The sequence below is a fragment of the Echeneis naucrates genome, chromosome 17 (assembly GCF_900963305.1).
Source record: "Echeneis naucrates chromosome 17, fEcheNa1.1, whole genome shotgun sequence".
Taxonomy (NCBI): Eukaryota; Metazoa; Chordata; class Actinopteri; order Carangiformes; family Echeneidae; genus Echeneis; species Echeneis naucrates.
This window is the reverse complement of record NC_042527.1, coordinates 1582047-1606755: the sequence shown is the minus strand read 5'-3', so window position 1 is coordinate 1606755 and position 24709 is coordinate 1582047. Positions and strand designations below refer to the sequence as shown.

The 24709-nt window shown below is 43.1% G+C and overlaps 1 protein-coding gene across 1 annotated transcript; it reads right to left on the bottom strand.

Annotated features, from left to right (window-relative positions):
- Positions 1–694: 694 nt before the first annotated feature.
- Positions 695–24709, bottom strand: LOC115058042 (uncharacterized). The gene is made up of 9 exons (XM_029525334.1): positions 24679–24709; positions 24311–24508; positions 23961–24119; positions 17668–17748; positions 17351–17501; positions 16776–16820; positions 6477–6932; positions 4629–6097; positions 695–3942 (listed from the first exon to the last, which is right to left on the bottom strand). Exons 3-9 carry the CDS (start codon positions 24012–24014, stop codon positions 3907–3909), a joined length of 2292 nt encoding a protein of 763 aa, XP_029381194.1. The 5' UTR covers positions 24015–24119; positions 24311–24508; positions 24679–24709; the 3' UTR covers positions 695–3906.

The following is a 24709-nucleotide window of genomic DNA, read 5'->3' as shown; positions in this document are numbered from 1 at the left end:
ATAGCTGTCCCACTCAGGGTTTGGCACTGTAATGTCAACGTGTTTGCTCTTGACAATCCTGTCATTTGATCCAGCTAAAAGAGTAACAAGGTAGGTATGAACTGAAACTTGACATTTACTAAATGGTTCTTACAGTTTTTACTCCAATGTGATGGTTTACTGTCACCATTGGTCTTCTCAAATTCACTTTCATGATTTTACTGAATTTATTCAGTTCTATTTGAAGATCAGTGCAGGGGCTTTCATGGTCTATACAAGGACATATACAGTTAAATCTAAAACTATTTGGACACTGACACAATTTTCTTCACTTCAGCGCTGTACAACATCACAATGAATTTGAAATAAAAAAAAAAAAATCAAGCTTTGACTTTCAGCTTAAATTTGATGGTATTTACATCTCAATCAGGTGAGCATTGTGTTACTGGTCCAGCGCTCCTGCTTTGTCCTCTCTCTCCCCTTCTCTCCCTCTCTCTACACCTCGGCTCCGTTGTCATCTTCCCATTGGTGCACCTCTCTCAGCCCAGCTTTTGTGACCTGGTCTTTGACTCACCAGTCCTAGTGGACCAATTGGACCAACCCCATTAAGTGGAGACTTTCTGTCAACCCAGGTGGCTGAATGTGTGTGTCTGTGTAGCTCGCTTCTCGTTCTGCGTCACATATATTATCCAGTGGCTGACTGTGTGTTTCTGTGTAGCTTGCCTCTCTGTATGATGCGACTGTGATCCTTTTTTTTTTTTTTTTGTAAATTCCAGTGGGTTTTGTGTGTTTGTGGCCAGGGGCTGAGAGTTTTGTGGATAGAGTGGTGATTTAGAGTTTTCTTAGTCTATGTTGGGACCTATTAGTTTTGCAGCTGACTGAACTGTGTAGAGTGTTTATTTCTTTAATTTCCTTTTTTGGGTTGTGTGTAACTAGTGTGTGATCGTTTCCCCAGGGGCAAGAGAATTCTCCAAAACATGGCCTACTTGGTTTCCTGTTTCATTAAAGCACCCTTAGTCAGATAGGCTCAATAAGGATGGTGTTTTAGTGACTTGGCGTCTTTAACAACAATATCATGCCAGAAGACTGTGGTCCGGGAGAGGACATCACTGAAAAGACAAGGGAAACAATGTATTAATTCAGTCACATCAGTATTCTGCTCATCTGACAAATGAGCAAGGTCAGAGGGCAGAGATTGCAAAAGGGTACAGAGAAGGAATGGAATTGCTCAAGATCAAAAACATATCACCTGATTGGTGAAGGATTATGGTTGTAGTGGAATGGCATGGGCATGGCCACCTCTTCTATTTCTTAATGATGTCACTGCTGACAAAAGCAGCAGGACAAATTCTTAAGTGTTTTGGGCAATATAATCTGCTCATATTCAGCCTAATGCTTCAAAAACTATTGGATGTGCTGATGGGCAATCACCTGACGCATATTGCAAAAGCTACTGATGATTTTTTTAAGGCAAAGAAGTGGACTATTCTGCAATGGCCACATCAATTACCTGACTTGAATCTAACTTAACATGCATTTGCGAAAAGATAAAGAACGAAAGTGAAGACAGCTGTCTTCATTTCAGACAGCTGAAGACAGATGCCTGGCAGAGCATAACCAGGGACAAAACCAAGCATCGGGTGATGTATATGGGCTTGATACAAGCTGTGATTGGCTGCAAAGGATTTGCAACCAATTATTAAGAGTAACATTTTGTCATTATATTAGTTTGTCTAATTCCTTTTGGTCCCTTAAAAAGACAGAACATAGCTTAAATTCCATATATTTATAGACCTTACTGTGTGGCAGTGAGATCTATAAATAAGTCTAGTAAGGTCACTGCTCTGTGGTTGAGTGAAACTAATATTTGGGGGTGATTTTCTATTCAAACAGCAGTTTGAGAGGAACTAGAGCAAGCCCCAATTTTGGCGGAGCCTGCATGGTGATGGTATCTGTTGATTGTATTGATCCTACCATGTGACTTATTCTACCTGGAAGTTTAGCCTACCTTGTTATGATCCCTCATGGTTATTTATTCTGCCTTCATCTCAACTGTGTCCTCATCCACACTTCATAAGTCTTGCTTTGGGTAGATTGTGCATTAAAGAAATAATAAATAGTGTTTACTACTATAAAGCCATAGTACAGATGTACATATCCATATTACACAACAAGGGAGTTAATGAACTGTCTCCAATCAAAATAACTAAAATTAGAGTAGAGTAGAGAAAGGCCTTTAAAAGAAAACTAACTGTTAGTATCTTTGTAATATGACATTAGCCCCAAGCAACTGTACATGTCCAGATATAAACTACTAATCTGAAGTCTTTAAAAGAATGAAAAAGGTGTGCATGTAACCATGGCTAGTATTTTGTCCTATGTAAAAATGGCAGTGGAATGGAATTTGCCAGTTTTTGCTTTGGTAGAAAAAGGTTCAGAAAATCAGTGGCCATTACCACATATTTTCACCAGCTGCTTAATTGGGTATAACTGTTCCAACTATTCCTTAGCGCAAATATCTAACTAAACAATCACATGGCTGCGTTTCAATGCATTTAGGCTAGCAGACACAGCCAAGATGATCTGCTGATCTGTTCAAACCAGGCATCAGAACAGGGCAGAGAGGTGAATTTGAATGTGGCATTGGTGCCAGATAGGCTGTTTAAATGTCATAGGCTACCTGAGTATTGCTGCATACCGTGTCTATCCTGTTGTGACCACAGTGTCACCTCACCTTTTGATGGTGACTTCAGGACCATCAGGATAACAGCCAGTGTGACCTACAGTGCTTCAAATGATCTCAAACTGGTTTCATGAACAAGACAATGAGCTGACTGTACTGAAATGGTCTTCACAGTCACCAGATCCAATGGAACACCTTCGGGATGTGGTGGAAAAGTAGATTCACATCACAGATATGCAGCTGAAATTTCTGTATGATTGTGAGTTGCTGTGATGTCAACTTCCAGCACACTGTTAAATCAATGCCATAAGGAATTAAGGCAGTTCCACAGGCCAAAGGGGGTTCAACCCAGTACCAGCAAGATGCACCTAATAAAATGATTGGTGAGTGTATGTTAACCTTCTAATTGTAGTGTAATGTGTGATGCTGGGGAACAGGTGTAAAGACATTCAGTGAAGAGGGTGTTTAAACATGGCAATGATACTCCTAAATGCTTTCACACAGGAACTTTACAGCCAATAACAATTATTATTTCTATACTGTAGTTTTACAGTTGTACTCCAGAGTGCTGTGACATCACTGAACCTGTTGTTAACCTGATTAATGGCTAGCACTGATGACTGAAAAGACTAAGGTGGTGGCGTGAATATGCACTCACAAACCAATCAGCTAGATGGATCTTGCATCTAACTGAAACCTAAAACTTCTGACTAGATAATCTCAAATCACATATTGCAGAATATAATTTATACACATTAAATCTATATTATATATTATAACACTAAAATCTAATGTGGATCAGGGAGATTATTTTCAAAAGAAACTCAGAAAGACAAAGTGTGTCAACCCCATTGCTTGTTAACAAGAATTATCTGGGTGAAAACATGAGTTTTCATTTTACTTTGAGTAGCTTTCCACCTTCTACCAATAATTGACAGCAGCCATTTAGCCAATTTGATTTCCTTAATAGTAGTAAATGGAATCAGTTGGTTTGCATTGTTTTGCCTTCCTCGCATGTTTCCCTACAAAACCTCCAAAAATAAAGCAGCTGAAACTAGAATCATTGTCATAAATGAAAGTTTCAGTCTGTTTAACCATTCCTCTCTTCTGTGACTTCCCTTTATGTCTATTCCTGTGTCCATCCTCTTATTCTCTCCTATCCTCTTCATCCCTCCTGTTGCCATCATTGTCCTTGGAACCCTGTTGACATGGCAATCCCCACTTGAGTATTAACTGGTCAGAGATTATTTCAGGTCAATGCCCTGAGGCTTCTCCTTGGCCTACAACACATGAGACAACAGACATGAATGTAGACATTCATCTCGCTCTCCCAAGCTATGTCCAATATATGTCAAATTTTTTACAGTGTATAAGAAAAGGCAGGAAGAAAAGCCATGGCCTAGTGTGCATGGAGTCTATTAATCAATGAGTATTATTCATTTCATAATTTGTAATGCTGTTGTTATTGCTCTGTGAGGCTGTACTTTAGCACAGCTATGCTAGGAGCTAAAAGCTCACTCAGCATGCAAAGATGCTGATGTTTAGTTTCATGTTTGCCATCTTCAAAATTTATTTTATTACATTTTATTTTTGGATTGGTCTATTAGCCAATGGTAATTTCTGCAAATGAAATCAATCAGGTATCAAGCATATTTTTATAATTAATAAAGCCTGATAACACAAGATCAGTATTTACAAGTCATCTTGTGGCTAACATGACTGCTTTTACCAGTCCATGTATCATGAGCTATTTCATGTAAAATCAAAAGCGTCACCACAATTATTACCTATTAACCTCAATCCATCCATAACCAAACATATTTGGATAAAAATTTTTACATCTTTAATTCAGCCCAACTCAGTTCAGGGTCAGCTGGTACTAATAATCGCAGACCTGTGCTAGACATTAACTCAGAAGATGCAGATATATATATATATAGTTGTAAGTGAATGGTTTCCAACTCACCTTGAGTGAAGGCCGAGGGGGCCTAACTGGTCTGACTGGTCGTACTGGCTCTATTACAGGATTTGCCAGCTTTGTGTCCAAAGGCTCCAGGTCATCAGCTACATCTGGACAACCAATGTATCCTCCTACCCCAAACACTGAACCGAAATCACCTTTTAACAAGTTGTGTCTGGTGGGAGAATTGGATGCAGCCAGCTCCTGGTTAGCAGACATGTTGCTTATGGCCATGTTCAGGGTGTCAGCAGTACTGGTTGTACAGACACCTGTGATACTAAGTACCATTTCTGGCTGGTCTTCTGATGCCACATCACTATCTGAGCTATTATTGATGGGACTTTCACTGAGGCCTGGTTCCACAATACATTGGTTGTTGTTCGCTTCAGTGAATACGTCTTTACTTGACAAGTCCAGCACCTCCTGATTGTCATGGCTACCCAAGTCTACATATTTGTGATTTTCATTGCTACTGAGCTCCAGGACTTCCTGATTCTTGTGGCTACCAGAAACTAGTACTTCCTGATATCCTTTGAGATACAAATTAAACGGTTGATTGCTATGGGTATCTAAATCTGGCGCTTCTTGATTTTCAGGATAGTACAAATCCAGCAAATCTTGACTGCCATGGCCACAAAGGTCAAGTACTTCTTGGTTAACATAATTGCAAGATTCAAATGCATCCTCATTGCTTGTATTGTCATAGGGTTCAACCACCTCCTGGTTTTCATGACTACAAAGATCAAGAAGTTCCTGGTTTTCATTGCTGAGTAACTCTCTGCTGTTAAGACTTGAGGGTTTGAACCTTTCTTGGTTTCCATTACTATATAAATCCAGAAGCTCCTCGTGGCTACAGTGTTCAAGCCCTTCCTGGTTTTCATGGGTGTGAACTCCTAATGCATCGAGTTTACTGTAGTTAGAGGGTTCTACTTGCTGGATGTTGTCATATGGGAAAAAAACCATTGCCTCCTGGTCATTGTGACTACACAGGTCCAGTACCTCTTGGTTCTCTTCCTCAGGGGTGAGCTTAAAGCCATAAGGATCAGTGTCCCGTACCATCTGGGGGGAAGCAATATCCATTCTGTAGTGATCAAAGTTCAATTGGTCTGGTTGAGAGGAGGAAGGATTGGGGTCAAAACTCAGACCCTTCGAATCTGGCCTCTGTTCAACCTCATCAGGATCCACAAGTGTTTGACTAGAATGCTCTGGACTGAGTTTAAACCCATATGGGTCAAAGGAAGACTGACAGGTTGGTTCATAGCTCAACTCAAAGCTTAGTTCTCTGTTCCGGTGGGAGTCCAGCTGGTTGAAGAGGTTTTGGGAGTTCTGGGGAGTTACAGCGTTGCTGGGTGCCTTTTTGGTGTTGTTAGTCCACTCTGTTTTCTGACAGGATGAAGTTGGCTTCATGTCCTCTGTCCATCCTGGTTCCAACAGGACTTCCTCGAGGGCCATTTGACCAGAACTGGAACTGAGTCCTGTAAGAAGACAAAAGTGATGTCCGCGCTTGATTTAGATGCTAAAAAACACAGAGGTAAAATGATCTCACCAATAGAGGTTTAATAATCAGATCAACACAATGGGGACCAGGGCAGTTTAGGTATAAATTCAATTCAAATCAGTTTTGGATTGTATGGAAATACAGAATGACTTGTTTGAACAAAATGTATAACTGATAATAATGGTAATGGTGCAGTAAAGCTGAAGAAGTTGCATCACTTGCTTAGCTTCCTGACTGTTGACGTTGATGGTTGACGTGGAAGTCAAGTTGAGGGCATGCTTAGTATGCGTTAGAGAAGCATGAAAGCAAAAGTATTTTTAGCAATAGCATACATATACTTAACCATTACAAATTACCTGGTTCCAGGTCCACTTGTGTCTCATTGGTTGTCTCTCCAGCTAAAGATCCCACACTCTGTTCCTCGATGTCAGATGGAGGGGAGATGGCCCCGAGGTCCAGCTCATACCCATTGGGGTCTGATTCTATTGAGTACTGACCCTGGGACATCCAGCCCTGTATTGGTCCCAAGTCCTCCGATGAGCTCTGAATGGGTTTAAATCCACTACAATCCTGATTGATGGAATCCAGGTCCTCTCTGCTGTAGCTAATCTCTATGTCACTGTCTTCATTAGGGAATTCAGACTCAAAGCATTGAGTTCCAGTTGAGGCTTTATTTTCAGCACAGGACAGACTTGTATCCGCTTCATCACCATGATTTTCTTCTACCTTGTTAGTGCTTACATCAACCTCTGGGAACAAAATATCTGTTGCAAATGGGTCACTGCCTTTAAAAGGGTCTGAAGCAAATCCATCTGTGAAACAGGTCAATATCAGTCTACTGTTCTCACAATTGGATTTCATAATTTCATCATATTGACAACAAAGAATGTTTAAAGGAACTACCTAACAACAGATCTATTCAGATGTGTCAGCAGCAGGAAGAAACTAATGTATAGGTGGTGTGGTTGCAGTGCCTTCATTAATATACTAAACACTATTAGTATTCCTGCATTCAAAAGCTTACTTCAGCAAAACAAAACATTAGAAGCCTTTTGCTTCTTTTACTTCACATACTAAGCAGAGGTGAGAGTAAGTCACACCTATGCTGGTTATGAACAAGTGCCAAGGTTACATGTGAATAACAAATTAACAGACAGGTATGGACAATTTGAAAACATAAACCCACCAGCTTAAAGAAGAGCTGACGAACTGAGAACAGGAAAGTATGACGATTATTAATGGCTTTGTTTTCCACACTTAGGATTTCATTGGCATTTGATTTTATATTCACAGTATCACATATTATGTTGTTTACACATTACACAGATGCTTTATTCCATGCAGCTGCACCTTCCTCTCCACCTTAGAATTTTCAGTTAGATTCTAAGGAGGTGTTTCCAAAAAGAATTGAATCATTCTGATGACATGGGTTGAAATTACATGTGTGAAGGGCAATAATAAAAACATAAACATTCTTCCCACTCTTCTTTCTCCAATCTGACTTCAGTTCACCACTGCACCATCTGTGGTGCCAATTCCCCTTTTCCTCCAAAATGTGTGCACGCATGGGTCAAAGTTTCTGTAGGGGTGCAAGTCTGTTTTTTATAGGTCACCACCTTTGCATAGAAGTGACATACACAAGTTTTAGGTCCCGTTTTGTGTGTACGCAATGTGTGTAAATGAGGTCCCTGGACTGTGAGTTCTGCCTGTATATTTCTGTCACTCTAGAAACTAGGTTCACATCCCAGCAGGTACACTAACTGAACTATGAACATTGAGAACCTTCTTGTTGATTGTTACTCAGTTGCCGCAAGGATTCAAGTAAAGACTTTTTATATCTACCCTCCTGCTATTGTGCTGCTCTTGGTTCCAGCCTAAACCCATGGCAGTAAAATCGTGGCCAGTGTGGACCCAGCACACAATCCATCACACCTGAGCCAGCTGGAGTAAATTGAGAAGGTCCTGCAACGACATAAGCCAGAAATGTCTGCAACTGCTGCTGAAGCCAGGCAAGCAGCTGCGAACAATGGACAGCTGCACTAGTTAAACAGATGCAGTAGCTAACAGCCCTCATATCTTCATCTGTGGCTACTCTGCCTGCTCCTCCAGCACCTGCTGGGGCAATCCCCAAGTCCAGCAATGCCCAAAAGCCCGGGCGGGAACCCCTGAACACAATGATGGCTGTCATATGAGGACAATGTCAGGTGTACTATGTGTGTACTATGTATGAGTATGTGCTTTGTCAGCGGAACTAGTCTATGAGTGGGAGTGTTTACATGTGACCTGCATCATTGTGTTGTCGGAATGAAGGGACAATAAAAGTTATCTTTGACTGTACTGAACCTGTTTATTCTTAAGGCTACACCTTTTGTTACGGCCGCGGCTGTATTCGGGGGACCTTTGTCTTTCCCTGTGTATATTTGTGTGTGTGGTTGTGTTGTGTCCTGTCTCGTTCGCCTATTGTTGCAGTCTGACCCTGCGAGAAGGGATGCCCGTGACGTCACCGGGATCTCCTGGGAGTGTTCCGCCTTTTTCCCTGCACCTTTGATGCTCCCGCTGCAAGCCATCTCCCTTGATCAGCTGGGCCCGCCCTTCGTCTCCACCCCGAGTATAAAAGAACTGTCAGTTGGTTGTTCGTGGCGATCTGTGTTGCCCGTATGCAGACTCGCCTCCGCGCTGTGTACCTGCGCTTGTGTGACTGTGATAATTAATGTGAGCCGAGTGAACAATGTGAAGAGCTAAGGGTGTGTTTTTGGTTGGCTAGCGTAGAGTCAAGTGCAGCTTTGTTTGAGATCTCGTGTTTTGTTGTTTTGTTTTTCTTTTGTTAGCTGCTCGTGTTTTTTTTGTGTTAACTGCATTATTGGGTGGCTTTGTTTTCTTGTGCCGCCACTCTTTTTGGTTACCCTGTTTACTTTGGTTAATAAATAACTTTATTTTACCCTTAACATCGTGGGGTTTATGTTACTTCCCTTTCCCCTAATGAGCTAGTTGTAACATAAATGGGGGCTCGTCCGGGATATTAATCCGTTAAAGGAGACCCGGAAACCAAAAGTTATTAGTAGATTAAGGTAAGCTTGGTTAACATTGCGATAAACATAAGTGTGAATATGGCGTCTTTTGAGTTAGCCAGTTTCTTGGGAAATCCTTCATTTGAGCGAATTGATAAGTGCAGAAAAGATCATTTGATCGCTATAGCTGTCCACTTCAATGTTCCGTTCACTAAAACAATTTTAAAGATAGACTTAAAAAACGTAGTCATAGGTAAGTTGGAGTTGGGACAAATTGTGTTGCCGGTGCTTAGTGAACCCCCTGTGGATGCATCTGGATCTGATGGAGCTAGTAGCCACAGACCCGCAGCTGAGAGTGAGGCCGCTGGTTACGCTGCACAGAGGGAGACTGGTGAGGTGAGAGAGCGGCCCAAAACTCCGTTCACATTGCCTCGCTATGATCCCCTCTCCCCAGCAAGCCACGATTCTCTGAGTGAGGCCAGACTGAAAGTCCGCCTGGCCCGGCTTCAGGCTGAAGCCCGAGAGAAAGCCGAGGCTCGGCAAGCTCAGTTGGAAATTAAGAAAATGGAGATCGAGGCTGACAAAGCAGTCCGACTACGTCAGCTGGAGTTGGAAGCTCAGCTGAAGAAAGAGAGTTCTGCACCGAGTGCATCTGCGGATGCAGGTGTGTTTCCTCCTTCCACTAGCTCTACCTATGAGTCATTTGATATCAGCAAACACATTTCTCTAGTTCCTCCATTTAGGGATAATGAGGTTGACAGTTATTTCGCTGCATTTGAGTGTATTGCATCTGCACTCCAGTGGCCCTATGACGTATGGCCTCAACTGCTCCAAAGCAAAATCCACGGTAAAGCCCAAGAAGCTGTTGCTGCTCTGCCGTTAGCGGAGAGCTTGAATTATGAATGTGTTAAAACGTCAATTTTACGCGCCTACGAATTGGTTCCTGAAGCCTATCGGCAAAGGTTCCGAAACCACAAAAAAGCCCCAGCACAAACCTATGTTGAGTTCGCGAGGGAAAAGGGAAACCTCTTTGATAAATGGTGTAACTCTTGTAAAACAAATGACTTTGATTCACTCCGAGAGTTACTTCTTCTTGAAGAGTTCAAGAAATGTTTGCCTGAGAGCATTGTTGTGTATTTAAATGAACAGAAAGTGTCCTCTCTCTCCGCTGCCTCTGTACTGGCTGACGAGTACGTGCTTACGCACAAATCAGTGTTTCCATCTGCACCGGAAAAGCATCGTGCTCCGGCACAGCAGTATGTTCACACCAAGTTGTCTAGCAAACGGGATGAGAGGGAGTGCTACTATTGCCATAAATCTGGACATCTCATTGCAGGCTGCCCCACTCTTAAAAGAAAAGAACAAAATGGTAACGGTTCGCCTCCTAAAGGCATTGGGTTAATTAAAACCGTAGGTAGTTCTAAGATGAACTCTGTATCTTCGGATGGCATAGACCCATGTTTCAAGCCATTCATTTTTGAGGGGTTGGTATCTCTCACAGGTGAGTCTTCTGATCAGTGTCCAGTGCGCATTTTGAGAGACACCGGTGGCTCTCAATCTGTGATCCTGGCTAATGCCTTGCCATTTTCTGAAAGTTCCTCATGTGGTTATAGCATCCCCATACAAGGTGTTGAAATGGGCTACATCCCACGGCCTGTGCACAAAATCCACATTAAGTCCGAATTGGTAAGTGGCGTCTTCCTGTAGCTGTATGTCCTGCCCTGCCCATAAAAGGTGTAGTTCTCCTAATGGGTAATGATATTGCTGGTGGCAAAGTCACGCCTGCGCTGGAAGTGTTGGCTTTCCCTCAGCGCTTGATAATACATAACTGTGAGTCTGACTCAAGATTGTTCCCTTCTTGTGCTATAACTCGTGCTCAAGCTCGTAAACGTGATGAATTTACTCTGTCTGATACTGTGCTTATGTCCTCTTTGTCAGACGAGAGAGATGTGGAGCCTATGACGGAGAGAGTTACCGTACCTCCGCCTTCTAAAGCCGTTGAGCCCGTGCGCTCTGCTCATCCGAGTGTGTCCTCGTCGGATGTCCTGACGCTGCCGGTGACCGGTGAACGCCTCACCGCTGCGCAGAGGGCTGACCCGAGTTTGAAACGTTGCTTTGAAAGTGTGGTAAGTGCGGACAAAGCAAGTGATGAAGTAGTGGTCTATTTGATTAATAAAGAAATCCTGGTGCGTAGATGGACTCCTACTGCGACTGGTGCTGACTCTAGTGTCTTTCAGATTGTTGTGTCTTTTGTGTATCGGGAGCATGTGCTAGCAATTGCTCATGAAAGCAAATGGTCAGGTCATTTGGGGATAAACAAAACCTACCGATTGATCCTAAGGTATTTCTTCTGGCCTGGATTAAAATCAGATGTTGCGAAATTCTGTCGCAGTTGCCATGTTTGCCAAATATCGGGTAAACCAAATCAAATCATTCCCCCTGCTCCACTCCATCCTATCCCGGCAATAGGTGAACCCCTTGAGCGCATAATAATGGACTGTGTAGGCCCACTACCCCGCTCTAGAAATGGGAATCAATATTTACTCACCCTTATGTGCGTTGCCACTCGTTACCCTGAGGCCATTCCGCTGCGAAAAACCACGTCCAGCTCTGTAGTCAAAGCCCTGACCAAGTTCTTCTCCACCTTTGGCCTCCCCAGAATCATTCAGACGGACTAAGGGACAAACTTCCAGTCGCGATTGTTCAAGCAAGTCCTTAAGACCTTGGATATAAGACACTGTGTCTCCAGCGCTTATCATCCTGAATCCCAGGGTGCGTTGGAATGCTGGCATCAGACTTTAAAGTCTATGCTCTGAAAATATTCCTTAGAAACAGGTAAGAGTTGGGATGAAGGAATCCCGTTTGTAAGGTTTGCTGCCCGCGAGGCCGTCCAGGAATCTCTAGGATTCAGTCCCGCCGAGCTTGTCTTCGGACACACTCTCCGCGTCCCCTCAAGTCCCTACAGGAGAAGTTCCTCTCCTCTGACTCCTCTAGTGAGAGGAACGTGCTTGATTTTGTGAGCAAATTTCGTGAACGTTTGTACCGTGTTAACGCCCTCGCTAAGGGAAATCTTTTGTTGTCCCAAAAAGTAATGAAACGTCAGTATGACCGTTCTGCCATCTCGCGCTGCTTTGATATAGGGGATAAAGTACTGGCCTTGTTGCCTATTCCTGGGTCTGCGCTCTCTGCGAAATTTTCCGGTCCGTATGAGGTCCGTGAACGTCTCAGTGAAACTGATTATGTTATCGCCACACCAGAGAGAAGGAGAAAAACTCGCGTGTGTCACATAAACATGCTTAAGGCGTATTTCATGCGTAAACCAAACTCTGCTCCACCCGTTGTCCCCGTAAAGTCCAGACCTGTCGCTGTCAGTGCGCTAATTGTTATTGAGCCTCCTAACAGCAGCAATGATGAGGATGATTTAAAGACGCGTCATTTGCCCCATCAAACTGCTCGCCTGCCAAACTCGAGGATGCTTAAAATGTTACCTTCCCAGTTAAGCCACTTGACCTGCGCGCAACAGAGTGACATAGCTTCATTAATTGATAGTTTTCTATGTCTCTTTAATGATGTTCCCACGCGCACCACTGTTTTGCAACATGACATTGACGTCAAAGAGGCAAAGCCTATCCGCCAGCACCCTTACCGGATTAATCCCGTGAAGCACAAGTTAATGAGAAAGGAGACGGACTACCTTTTAGAAAACAGTTTAGCTGTGCCAAGCTCCAGTTCTTGGAGTTCCCCATGTCTCTTGGAGCATGTCTTCATCCTAGAACAGGTGTTCTCCCGCCTTGCGCGCACGTCCTTGACGTTAAACCTCGCGAAGTGTGACTTCGGTAAAGCCACTGTCACCTATCTCGGGAGACAGGTGGGCCAGGGTCAGGTGAGACCCCTTGCTGCGAAAGTATCTGCCATCAATGATTTTCCGGTTCCAAAAACACGTAAAGCCCTCCGTAGCTTTCTGGGCATGGCCGGATATTATCGCAGCTTTTGTCGTAACTTTTCCTCTGTTGTTCAACCGTTAACGGCGCTAATGAGCCCCAAAACCGACTTTGTCTGGTCCCCTAACTGTCAGCATGCTTTCGACAGCGCGAAATCACTGCTTAGCCACGCCCCCGTCCTTGCTGCGCCTGACTTCTCTCGTGCTTTTAAACTAGAGGTGGATGCCTCTGCGGTGGGAGCCGGGGCTGTCCTGTTGCAGGAAGATAGTGATGGAGTCGATCACCCAGTGTGTTATTTCTCTCGCAAATTTAACAAACACCAGGTAAAGTATTCCACCATAGAGAAAGAGACACTTGCTTTGTTATGGTCACTCCAGGACTTTGAAGTTTATGTGGGCTCCAGTCCTCTGCCAGTTATAGTCTTCACCGATCACAACCCACTCGTTTTCCTCAAGAACATGTACAACCACAACCAGAGACTCATGTGGTGGGCACTGATCATCCAAGATCACCATTTAGAAATTCGCCATAAGAAGGGGTCAGATAATATTATTGCTGATGCGCTGTCCAGATTATGAAGGTTGATTTTTGTGTATTTTAGATGACAAACTGGGTTTGTATCTTAAGGGGAGGGGTGTTACGGCCGCGGCCGTATTTGGGGGACCTTTGTCTATCCCTGTGTATATTTGTGTGTGTGGTTGTGTTGTGTCCTGTCTCGTTCGCCTATTGTTGCAGTCTGACCCTGCGAGAAGGGATGCCTGTGACGTCACCGGGATCTCCTGGGAGTGTTCCGCCTTTTTCCCTGCACCTTTGATGCTCCCGCTGCAAGCCATCTCCCTTGATCAGCTGGGCCCGCCCTTCGTCTCCACCCCGAGTATAAAAGAACTGTCAGTTGGTTGTTCGTGGCGATCTGTGTTGCCCGTATGCAGACTCGCCTCCGCGCTGTGTACCTGCGCTTGTGTGACTGTGATAATTAATGTGAGCCGAGTGAACAATGTGAAGAGCTAAGGGTGTGTTTTTGGTTGGCTAGCGTAGAGTCAAGTGCAGCTTTGTTTGAGATCTGGTGTTTTGTTGTTTTGTTTTTCTTTTGTTAGCTGCTCGTGTTTTTTTTTGTGTTAACTGCATTATTGGGTGGCTTTGTTTTCTTGTGCCGCCACTCTTTTTGGTTACCCTGTTTACTTTGGTTAATAAATAACTTTATTTTACCCTTAACATCGTGGGGTTTATGTTACTTCCCTTTCCCCTAATGAGCTGGTTGTAACACCTTTACAATGGTAACCCAATGACTTGTGGTGCCTTTCTAACACAAACTGTTCCTTGCCGTTCTCCCCCGAGCCTTACACCTTTGCCTCTGAGCAGGCAAAAGTGGCCTTTACCATCAACCACCTCACAGGCAGAGCTCTCCTGTGGGGGACCGCATAGTGGGAGTGACAGTGTCCAGTGTGCTACTATTTTTATATGTTTGCTGAGGAGCTACGCAAAGTTTTTGGTATGGGGTCCCCCGGACCAGAGACTGCTCAGGAGCTCCTGGGGTTGTAGCAGAGGGACCGGACCATGGCAGATTATTCAATAGACAACTGTGACAAAGCCAGACTCTGCAAGTGGAATTCTACTGCCCAGGTGGACACCTTCCTCTATGATCTCACTAACCATGTCAAGGCTGGTTTCCTATGATGTCCCTTCGATGCTGGATGGAGTCATCAAGCTGACCATGCAGATCGATCTCCACATCCAGGCTTGTCAACAGTAGAGACATCAGGGGTCTGTTCATCGCTAGCCCACCGTCAAGTGCCTCCCAGTCACCACTTGGCAAAGAAAAATAAATTCTTATCTTATACTGCCCGGTGCCTCCTGCCTCAGTGTCCTGCATTTGGGTTCACTTGCCTAGCTTCCCTTACACTCTGTTAAGACACGGAACTCCTGTCAAGGCTGCTGGTCCATATTCTTCAACCAGTTTATCTTCACCCTCTCCTACTACCCAGAATCTCACAAGACCAAGTCAGATGCCCTGTCCCGGCAGTTCCAGAGGGGGAAGGAGCTGGCCACAATCATTCCTTCTTCATGCTTCATTGCCACCCTGACATAGAGGAAAGAGCGAGAGCCACCACTGAGGATCAGCCTGGCCCCAGCGCCTGTCCTCCCAACTATCTCTACGAGGATGGAAGTTTTGCAGTGGGCTCACTCCTCCAAACATACCTACCATCTAGGTTCCTAGTACACAGGAGAACTCCTCCTCCAGCATTTCTGGTGGTCCACCTTGGAAAATGATACCTGTGACTTCGTCAAGGTGTCTTCTGGATAGGAATTCTGTAGCCTGACGGGAGCCACTGCCAGCCTTTCCGCTTGGTACCATCCCCAGTCCAATGGGCAGAGTGGTGGCAAGAACCAGAATATGGACACAACCCGGCGCTGCCTGTCATCCTAGAATTAATCCTCCTGGTCCCAGTAGCTTCTGTCGGGGAATTACACACACAACCCCCTCACCAGTTCTGCCACAGGCCTCTCCATTCCAGTGTGCAGTGTTAACAGCCTCCACTTTTCCATACCCAAAAGAGAGAGATGGCCTGCCAGGCTGCCCAAACCTTCATCCACCGCTGCCATCGAATCTGGGACAAAGCTTGATACTGTCTCCAGTGATCTGTGGGGCGCTACACCTCTTCAGCCCACCAGCAACTTTTTCCAGCTCCTGAATGCCAAGTTGGCCAGAGGGTGTGGCTCTCTGCCTGGGACCTGCCTCTCCAGATAGAATCTAAGAAGCTGGTTCCAATATTTGTCGACCAATTTTCCCATCCGGTGGATCCTCAGCACAATATCAGTAGGACTGACGCTCTCTCAGACCATACCTATCCATCTTGCCTTCCATATTTCCAAGATCAAGTCAGTCCACAAGAGCCCTCTTACACAGGTGGTCTCGCCTCCTCCTCCTCACCTTATTGATGGGGTTCCCGCCTACACTGTTTGGTACCTGGTCATTGTGTTGTACTGCGTACTGTTCTCTGATTGGTTTATCGTTGCCACCGATAGTAAACACCTGAATTTAGTAATGTTAGTCCCAACATTTGATTATAATTGGATTATGATATGGATTTGAAAATTGAGTTTACGTTAAAAACCTTACATTGGCTTGGAGTGTAATTATAGTAAGATAACATTGACTAAATTTTGGATGATGGTTGCTTGCCAGCACTATATAATTAGTTATCTAATGTTGTCTGACATTGCAACCCATATCCAACCAAGTACCAATGTTAATGCAACGTCCCTGTGTCAGCTGGGAATGCTCCGACAATCCATCAAGCTGAGCGGCTTTGTCGCTTACCACACACACTAAAACAGATTTTTGAGTGCAGATTACCACATAAAATTGGTTTGAGGTCAGTAAGCACAACAACCCATACATAAGGTGCACCAGATAATAAGGCGCACTGCCAATTTCTGAGAAAATTTAGGGATTTTAAGTGCCCCTTACAGTGCGAAAAATACGGTACATGCATCTGCTTACTGACAGCAGTTCACAGCATCTGTTGGTGTATTGATATGTTAATCCTTGCATCAAAAATGCACAAACAAAAAGTAGTCAGAGAGATGTCACAGAGTTAAAGGTGCAGTATATGATGAACTGAAACTATGATCTCCAACAATAACACATTCAGAGAAACACATTTCACATCTCCTAAACATTTCAAATAAACAGTATTTTACTCACCAGATGAGTCTGTTTTAGGGAACAGGTCTTCATTGAAAAGATCATCTATAAGTAAGATGAGAAAGACACTGGACATTTACTGCACTTGACCAATAAGACATGATATGAGAAAACAAACTTGTAGAGTTATGGCATTATGTTGGTCCAGGCAAGAGTGATATCACTGTTTCTGAATAGAAATGATGCAGAATAGCAGCAGTGTGCCTTCTTAGCTTGGTCCATTCCCAAATTGTGCCCCTTCGAGATAAATGATTGTCCTGAGCTGTTGAAACAAAACAAAAATGGCGACACAAGAACCTTGTCCTAAAGTTAATTGTTAAAAGATATTCAGGCTGAAGGGGCCAAACAGCAAAACAAGGAGGGAGATAGCTCAGTATAGTGAGAACCTCATGAATCAGGAGTCCATAGATAGACCAGGAGCTGGGTTGACTCAGCTAAGACAAGGTTGCTTAATAGTATTCCTCCCTCAGTGGCATATACAGTAGTGTTCAAAATAACATAACTCTGCTATGCATTACCACAATTTCAATTAGCCAGTTACACTGACTTCAGGCATGTGTTTCTGAGATACATACGATCACTCTGACAGTGGGCAAAGGGGTCGGCCTGGTAGAAGTCCAGTTGGTTGAGTGGATTTTGGTTAATATTGCACTCTTCCTTCTTTCTCTCTGATCCCCTGTTGATTTCCCGCTTAATAGGATCATCTTCAATGTTAGACCTGTCCATCTGTTGAACATAACATAGTTCTTTCATTACAAAGTTTTTGAGGACATTAATGGACTGGATAACACTGTAACTATGACTAACATCATGACTGTCATTATTAGTTTGATTTATTCTGCACTCCCAGACCAATGACACTTTTTACGTGTGACATGAGGAGAGGTGATACCTTTGGAGAACTGGTCCCATTGTTGTTGACTTCTTCTCTGGTGGCAGCCAAATTATTAAAAAAAGATGAGCCACTGCCTCTCTGATACACACACACACACACACACACACACACACACACACACACACACACAATGAAACAAATTAGAGAGAATATAATTTGATCAGTCCGATACAGGTATTTCCACCTGTATGTAACTACTTTTTTTTTTATATTTTTTTTTTTTTTTGTTAAATTATTGAAATAGCTATTTTGTAATCCATGTTCTTCCTCAGTTGTAAAAAATACAGAACATTTACAAAATTTCAGTTTATTTGATGGTAGGACATTGAGGAACTCTTGGAAATGAATTCATGTGCTATGTCTTTATTGTGACCATATAAAGAGGTAAAGAGTAATAGGTTTTTACGGTAGCGTTTTGAATTGAATTGATCACCAGTGTCACTGGTCACTGGTGGTTGTGCTCTCTGCTGTGCTCTGTGTCATTTTGTGTGTTGTTTCCACTATTCTTCTGCTATTATTTCCTAATTCACTCGATTAATCCGACAGCAAATTATTTTCACACAAATTATTAGTGCTCCTCCACTAATCAAACTACCTGATTAGCAATGTCCTCGAGCTCTCTGTCTCCACTCTCTGTTCCTCCTTCTCCTCCTCCTCTTCTCTCCTATTCTGTGTGCCTCATGTGTAGTTATTCTTCTGCCTCCTTTTATGATAGCACCTCTTGTCATAGATGTAGGATGATGGTAGAAATGGAGGCAAAAATCAATTAGTTAAGTTAATTAATTAGTTAGAATCCCAGCTCTGCACTTTAGCGAGCCCAAATTATGCTAGTGTAGCTAGCCTCCCCCCTGTAGCTGGTGCGGGCCAACCTAGACGAGCTCATATGGCAGCTAAGATAGTTTCCTCCCCCCCTGTGGCTCCCGAGCAGCCGGGATCTAGTCAGGGAGGCTGCTCTAGGCAGCAGCCCCCGGTTCACCACCGACCAGTTCACGTTCCCAAAAGGTTCTCCCCTCTCAGCGAAACACCCACTGAAAAGCCGGCTCTAGTGATTGGTGATTCTATTCTGAGGAACGTGAAGTTAGCGACACCGGCGGCCATAATGAAGTGTATCCCGGGGGCCAGAGAAGGCGACATCCAGTCTTATCTGAAACTGCTGGCTAAGGGTAAACGTAAATATGCTAATATTGTTATTCACGTCGGCAGTAACGACACCCGACTTCGCCAGTCGGAAGTCACAAAAATTAATGTGGAATCGGTGTGTATTTTTGCTAAAACAATGTCGGACACTGTTGTATTCTCCGGCCCCCTTCCCAATCGGACCAGTGATGACATGTACAGCCGCATGTCATCATTCAACCGTTGGCTGTCGAGGTGGTGTCCTGAAAACAACGTGGGCTACATAGATAACTGTAATGTCTTTCTGGGGGAGACCTGGTCTAATTAGGAGAGATGATGTCCATCCCACCGTGGACGAGGCCGCTCTAATTTCTAGGAATATGGTCGATTTTATTAGAAGTCCAAAACCCTGACACTCCCGACTCAAGACCAGGAGGCAGAGCCGCAGTTTAACACGCTCCTCTGAGCCTCAGTCAGAGCTGTCACCTGCCGAGAATAGAATAGAGTCTCTGTCTATGACCACCTGGTCCGTACTCAGAATTCCTATCAGAGTTTTCTGAGTTTATATCAGAGTTAGTACTTAGTACAGATAAAATCATTATACTGGGAGATTTCAATATACATGTTGATGTAGAAAACGACAGCCTTAGTTCTGGGTTTTTTTTCCCTACTAGACTCAATTGGCTTTTCCCAGCATGTGAATGAACCCACTCACTTCTACAATCATATCCTTGATCTTGTTCTAACATATGGCATTGAAATTGACAAGCTAACAATTCTTCCCCAAAACTGTCTCCTGACTGACCATTACCTTATTACATTTGAGTTTACTTTAATGGGCTGCACAGCATTGAGGAATAAATTCAGCTATAGAAGATGTTTATCTGAAGCTGCTGTGGCTAAATTTAAAGAGAACATTCGGTCATCATTCCCAACAATGCCATATCTAAATTCAAATGAGGAGGTTGATGACCTTGTGACTAGCACTATGGCCACACTGCGTTCGAATCTCGACAATGCCGCCCCTCTCAAAAAGAAAGTATTCGATCTGAGGAGGCTGGCTCCCTGGTATAATTACCAAATCTGTGCCTTAAAGCAGACATCAAGGAAATTAGAAAGAAATTGGCATTCCAGTAAGTTTGGAGAGTCTCACAGAGCCTGGAAAGATAGCCTAAAAACATATAAAAAAGCTCTCCGCAGTGCTAGAAGTTCATATTACTCAGCACTCATAGAAGAAAACAAGAACAACCCCAGGTTTCTCTTCAGCACTGTAGCCAGGCTGACAGAGAGCCATAGCTCAGTTGAACCAGTGATCCCCTTAGCTCTAAGCAGTGATGATTTTATTAACTTTTTTAAAGATAAAATCCTCACGATTAGAGAAAGAATTTATCAGCTCTTGCCTACGTTAGATAAAAATCTCCTACTGAATACAGCAACTCCTGAATCAGCTGTGACGCCTCTTTTACATCTGGAATCATTCTCACCTCTAAATCTCTCAGAGCTAGCTTCTATAGTTTCATCATCCAGACCGTCAACCTGTCTATTAGACCCAGTACCAACTAGCCTCTTTAAAGAGATCTTTTATTTAATTGAGCCGTTCATTCTAGATTTGATTAATCTGACTTTATTTCTTGGTTATGTACCTCAGGCACTTAAGACCGCGGTCATCAAACCCCAGCTTAAAAAGCCTAATCTTGATTCAGATGTTTTGGCAAACTATAGACCCATATCGAACCTTCCATTTATTTCTAAAATCATTGAGAAAGCTGTAGCAAAACAACTACACGATCATCTGAAACAACAGTTTCAGTCAGGATTTAGAGCCCATCATAGCACAGAAACTTGGACCAATCCTCTTTACGCTTTATCTGCTTCCTCTAGGCAACATTATCAGGAAACACAGCATCAAGTTCCACTGGTATGCAGATGATACTCAGCTGTACCTATCAATGAAGCCAAATGGAGTCAATCAGATAGTCAGACTGCAGGCATGTCTGGAAGACATAAAAGTCTGGATGACTGGAAATTTTTTACTTCTCAACTCTGACAAAACAGAAGTTATTGTACTCAGCCTTAAGCACCTCAGAAAAATTCTATCTAATCATCTCATCAGTCTGGACGGCATCACTTTGGCTTCCAGCTCCACTGTAAGAAACCTTGGAGTAATTTTTGACGAGGACATGTCCCTCACATAAAACAAGTTAGTAGGTCAGCTTTCTTCCACCTGAGAAACATTAGGAAAATCAGAAACATCCTTTCTCAGGATGATGCAGAAAAACTAGTCCATGCATTTGTAACTTCTAGGCTGGACTACTGTAACTCATTACTATCTGGATGTCCAAACAAATCTCTAAAAGGACTTCAGTTAATTCAGAACGCTGCTGCACGAATATTAACAGGAACTAGGAAAAGAGATCATATCTTTCCTGTGTTAGCTGCTCTTCATTGGCTGCCAGTAAAATATAGAGTAGAATTCAAAATCCTTCTTTTAACATATAAAGCTCTTAATGGCCAAGCTCCATCATATCTCAGAGAGCTCATAGTTCTTTACTGTCCTAGCAGGCCACTCCGCTCTCTAGATGGAGGTTTACTTGTGGTTCCTAGAGTCTCCAAGAGTAAATCTGGAGGCAGATCGTTCAGTTATCAGGCTCCTCTTCTATGGAACCAACTTCCAGTATCGGGCCGGGGGGGTGGACTCTTTCGTAATTTTCAAGACCAGGCTTCAAACTTTCCTGTATGACAGAGCTTATAGTTAAAAAGTTAAAGTCCTCTACTCTTTAGCTATGCTGCTGTAGGCCTAGGCTGCTGGGGGAAGGACTGAGCTTCTCTCTCTCTCTCTCTCTCTCTCTCTCTCTCTTCCTCTCTCTCTCTCTCTCTCTCTCTCTCTCGCTGTCTGTCTCTCCCTGTCACCCTCTCTCCCCCTCTCCCTCTTTCTCTCTCCTTCCCTCTCGCTCGCTCTCCTTTCCTCCCCCCTTGCAATGCGCTGATAAGAACCATCCTTCTTAAAAAACACAGTTTCACCCGGTTCTAAGCATTTATACTACATTTACTAACCATGTTCTGCCAAAGTCTCTGTCTCTCCCAGTTCCTCTCCTCTCTCTCCCTGTCCTCATCCTGCAGGTGGTGACTCATCGCCATCCCATGATCCTGCAACACCTGCTAGTCCCATATTTCATGAATTCTTTACTACAGCTCAACTCCATGAACTTCATGCAGCAACATGTTCCTGCCTACACCCCCCCCAATGCCTATCTCACTCTCTCTCTCTCTCTCTCTCCCTCCCACTCTCAACCCAACCGGTCGAGGCAGATGGCCGCCCCCCCTGAGCCTGGTTCTGCTCGAGGTTTCTGCCTCTTAAAGGAAGTTTTTCCTTGCCGCTGTTGCCAAGTGCTTGCTCATTGGGGGATCTGTTGGGTCTCTTTAAATAAATTTATAAAGAGTTTGGTCTAGACCTGCTCTATATGTAAAGTGCCTTGATGTAACTTTGTTATGATTTTGGTGCTATACAAATGAATCTGATTTGATTTGATTTGATCAGTGTTATTGGCTATTTTGGCTATTTTGCAGTAATATGTCATGGCTTTTGCATGATGTCTGACGGCAAAGCTTGGTTTAGATGTAGGATTACAAGGTTTTGAGCAAAGAGGAGAGAATTTTTGGTGTTTGGGGGAATGGAGAATAATTTGTCTTCACAATCAAAAAAACAAACAAACAAACAACCAAAAAAAACCTGTTTTATTTTGAAAAGTAACTCTCCTCTTGTTTCAGGTTATTGGTCTGATTGCTTTCTGAGTGTTTCCACCTGTTCCCCATTACGCTGTGTTAAAATAGTCTGCGTCTCCCTTTCTCTTGTGCCAGTTTTTGTGTTCTTCTTCCTCCAAATTAGAGTTTTCTGTTCTAAGTTTTCATACTTTAGTTTAATCCATAGTTAATGTTTTCATAGTCTTCTGTTTCCTCTGTGAGGAGTGATCTTTTGTTTCCTTACCTTTTCATAGATAAGTGCTTCCAATTATTCAGGAGTGCTTTCCGTTGTTTCTGCCTTTTTATTTCTAGTTCTTGTTTCCTTTGTAGCTGGAGTGATTTTCATTTATTGATAAACGTTTAATAGCCTATTGTGTTTTTTTTCCTCCTTTTCGTGGAGTGATTATTATCTTGATATTTTTCATAGCCACGCCTCTTCCCGTATGAAAGAGGGTTGATTGATAGAGATAGGGTCATAGCCTGTTTTGTTTCTCAATCTTGGAGTCTTACAGAAGAACAATAAAGACTTCATTGTTACACCTGAACCCTGCACCTGTGTCCTGAGTCCTAGCCTGGTAGTGACATTATCATGCCCACTGTTTCTAGTTTTAGTAATTTTTAGATTGGTGAAAGTGCTTAGACAAGTTCACTTTCATAAATAAAGACATTGTGGTAACATGTTTTTATGTAGAAAAGAAGAGTCTGTTTAGAATGTAAGTTGTTTTTCATAAGAGGTGGGGCAAAAGTTACAAGAAGTGGGGTTGTGTGTCAGTGTTACTATGCTATATGTAGTTAAATCAAGATTAAATGTATTTTTCTAACCTCAGCATATGCATGTGTTAGGTTATTGATATAGTCAGTGAACTTGGTTGGTTGGAACTTGGTAAAAGTATGAATTTGTTGTAAAATAATTTTACATGTAACTGTATTACTGATATTTGCCAGAGATTATAATTAGGACCATATGCATTTGCGATTTAGAAGATAGCATCATGACAAATCCTATATTTAGATGAATAAATGACTACTCATTAAGGTGTTATTCAGCAAGTCTGAGCAAATGTGGATGTGTTTTAGAGAATTCCACTCTGTAGGGCACTCAGAAAATTTGTTTTGTGTTTTAAAAGTTAAATATGTCTGTGGAGTATATATGATGGATCTATTAATGTAAATAGCTTGCATATTTTCAGGAGAATTTAAGGATCGACCAAATGTTTGACTCAATTCCATGAATGACCAGAACAAATTCCCAGTCTATTAATAGTGGCACCTATCACAGGACGTGTCATTTTTGGGGTTTTTTGCATGAGCTGTGGTAGGAGCTGCCTTGCATGTGCCATCCCTAGGCCCTTCATTCTTAGACCGTTAACGACATAGCTGTGTAAAACAGAAAGGCTATGACATAGAGAACAAATTAATTTCTGTGATTTTACCATGATCAGGTTGGCGTAGGCAGGCAGTGATTGGCTTCTTCCCCAAGGCCTCATGGGAAGTTGATCGCCATCAATGGTGTCTGCAGGAGATATTTGAACCTCCAGCTGGCTCTCTGGAGTAACTGCACCTTCTGACAGAGAGCAAAGTGTGTGCTCCTCCTGCAGCGCACCACACAGTGAGAAGAACACTATATACTGTAGTACTATAGTAATGTAGTACTGTACTTTAATTTACATACTATATAATGCCAGTACAAACTTCAATTTACTTATTGTATAGTATATACACACATATACATTGGACTCTGTATTTATACCATGTACACACAAAGATACACAATCTGTCATACCTGCAGGATTTCCTCATAGGACTGCCTGATGGAATCTTGCAGAGGTGTGTTCCTCTCACCAGCCTCCTCAACCTTCCTTTTGGCCTGTTTCACCTCCTCTCTGAGCCTCCTCAGCCTCCACCTGGCTCTGGCAAGTTCCCTCTCATACTCCTCTACCTGGCTTTCCTTCTTCACCTCCTCTGCCTGCAGAGACAGGATCTGGAAGAATCAAGTCACTAATTTAGTTTAAAATAAGTCATAAGTAAAACAATTACCATGACCTAGACCTACCATCACCCCTCTGATGTGTTTATATCTGTATCTCACTGTGTTTCATTTTAGAGGTAGCATGCAGTTTACAAAGCTGTAGAGTAATGGTGAATCATTACCTGCTGGCTCTCTTCATAGCAGAGCTGTCGA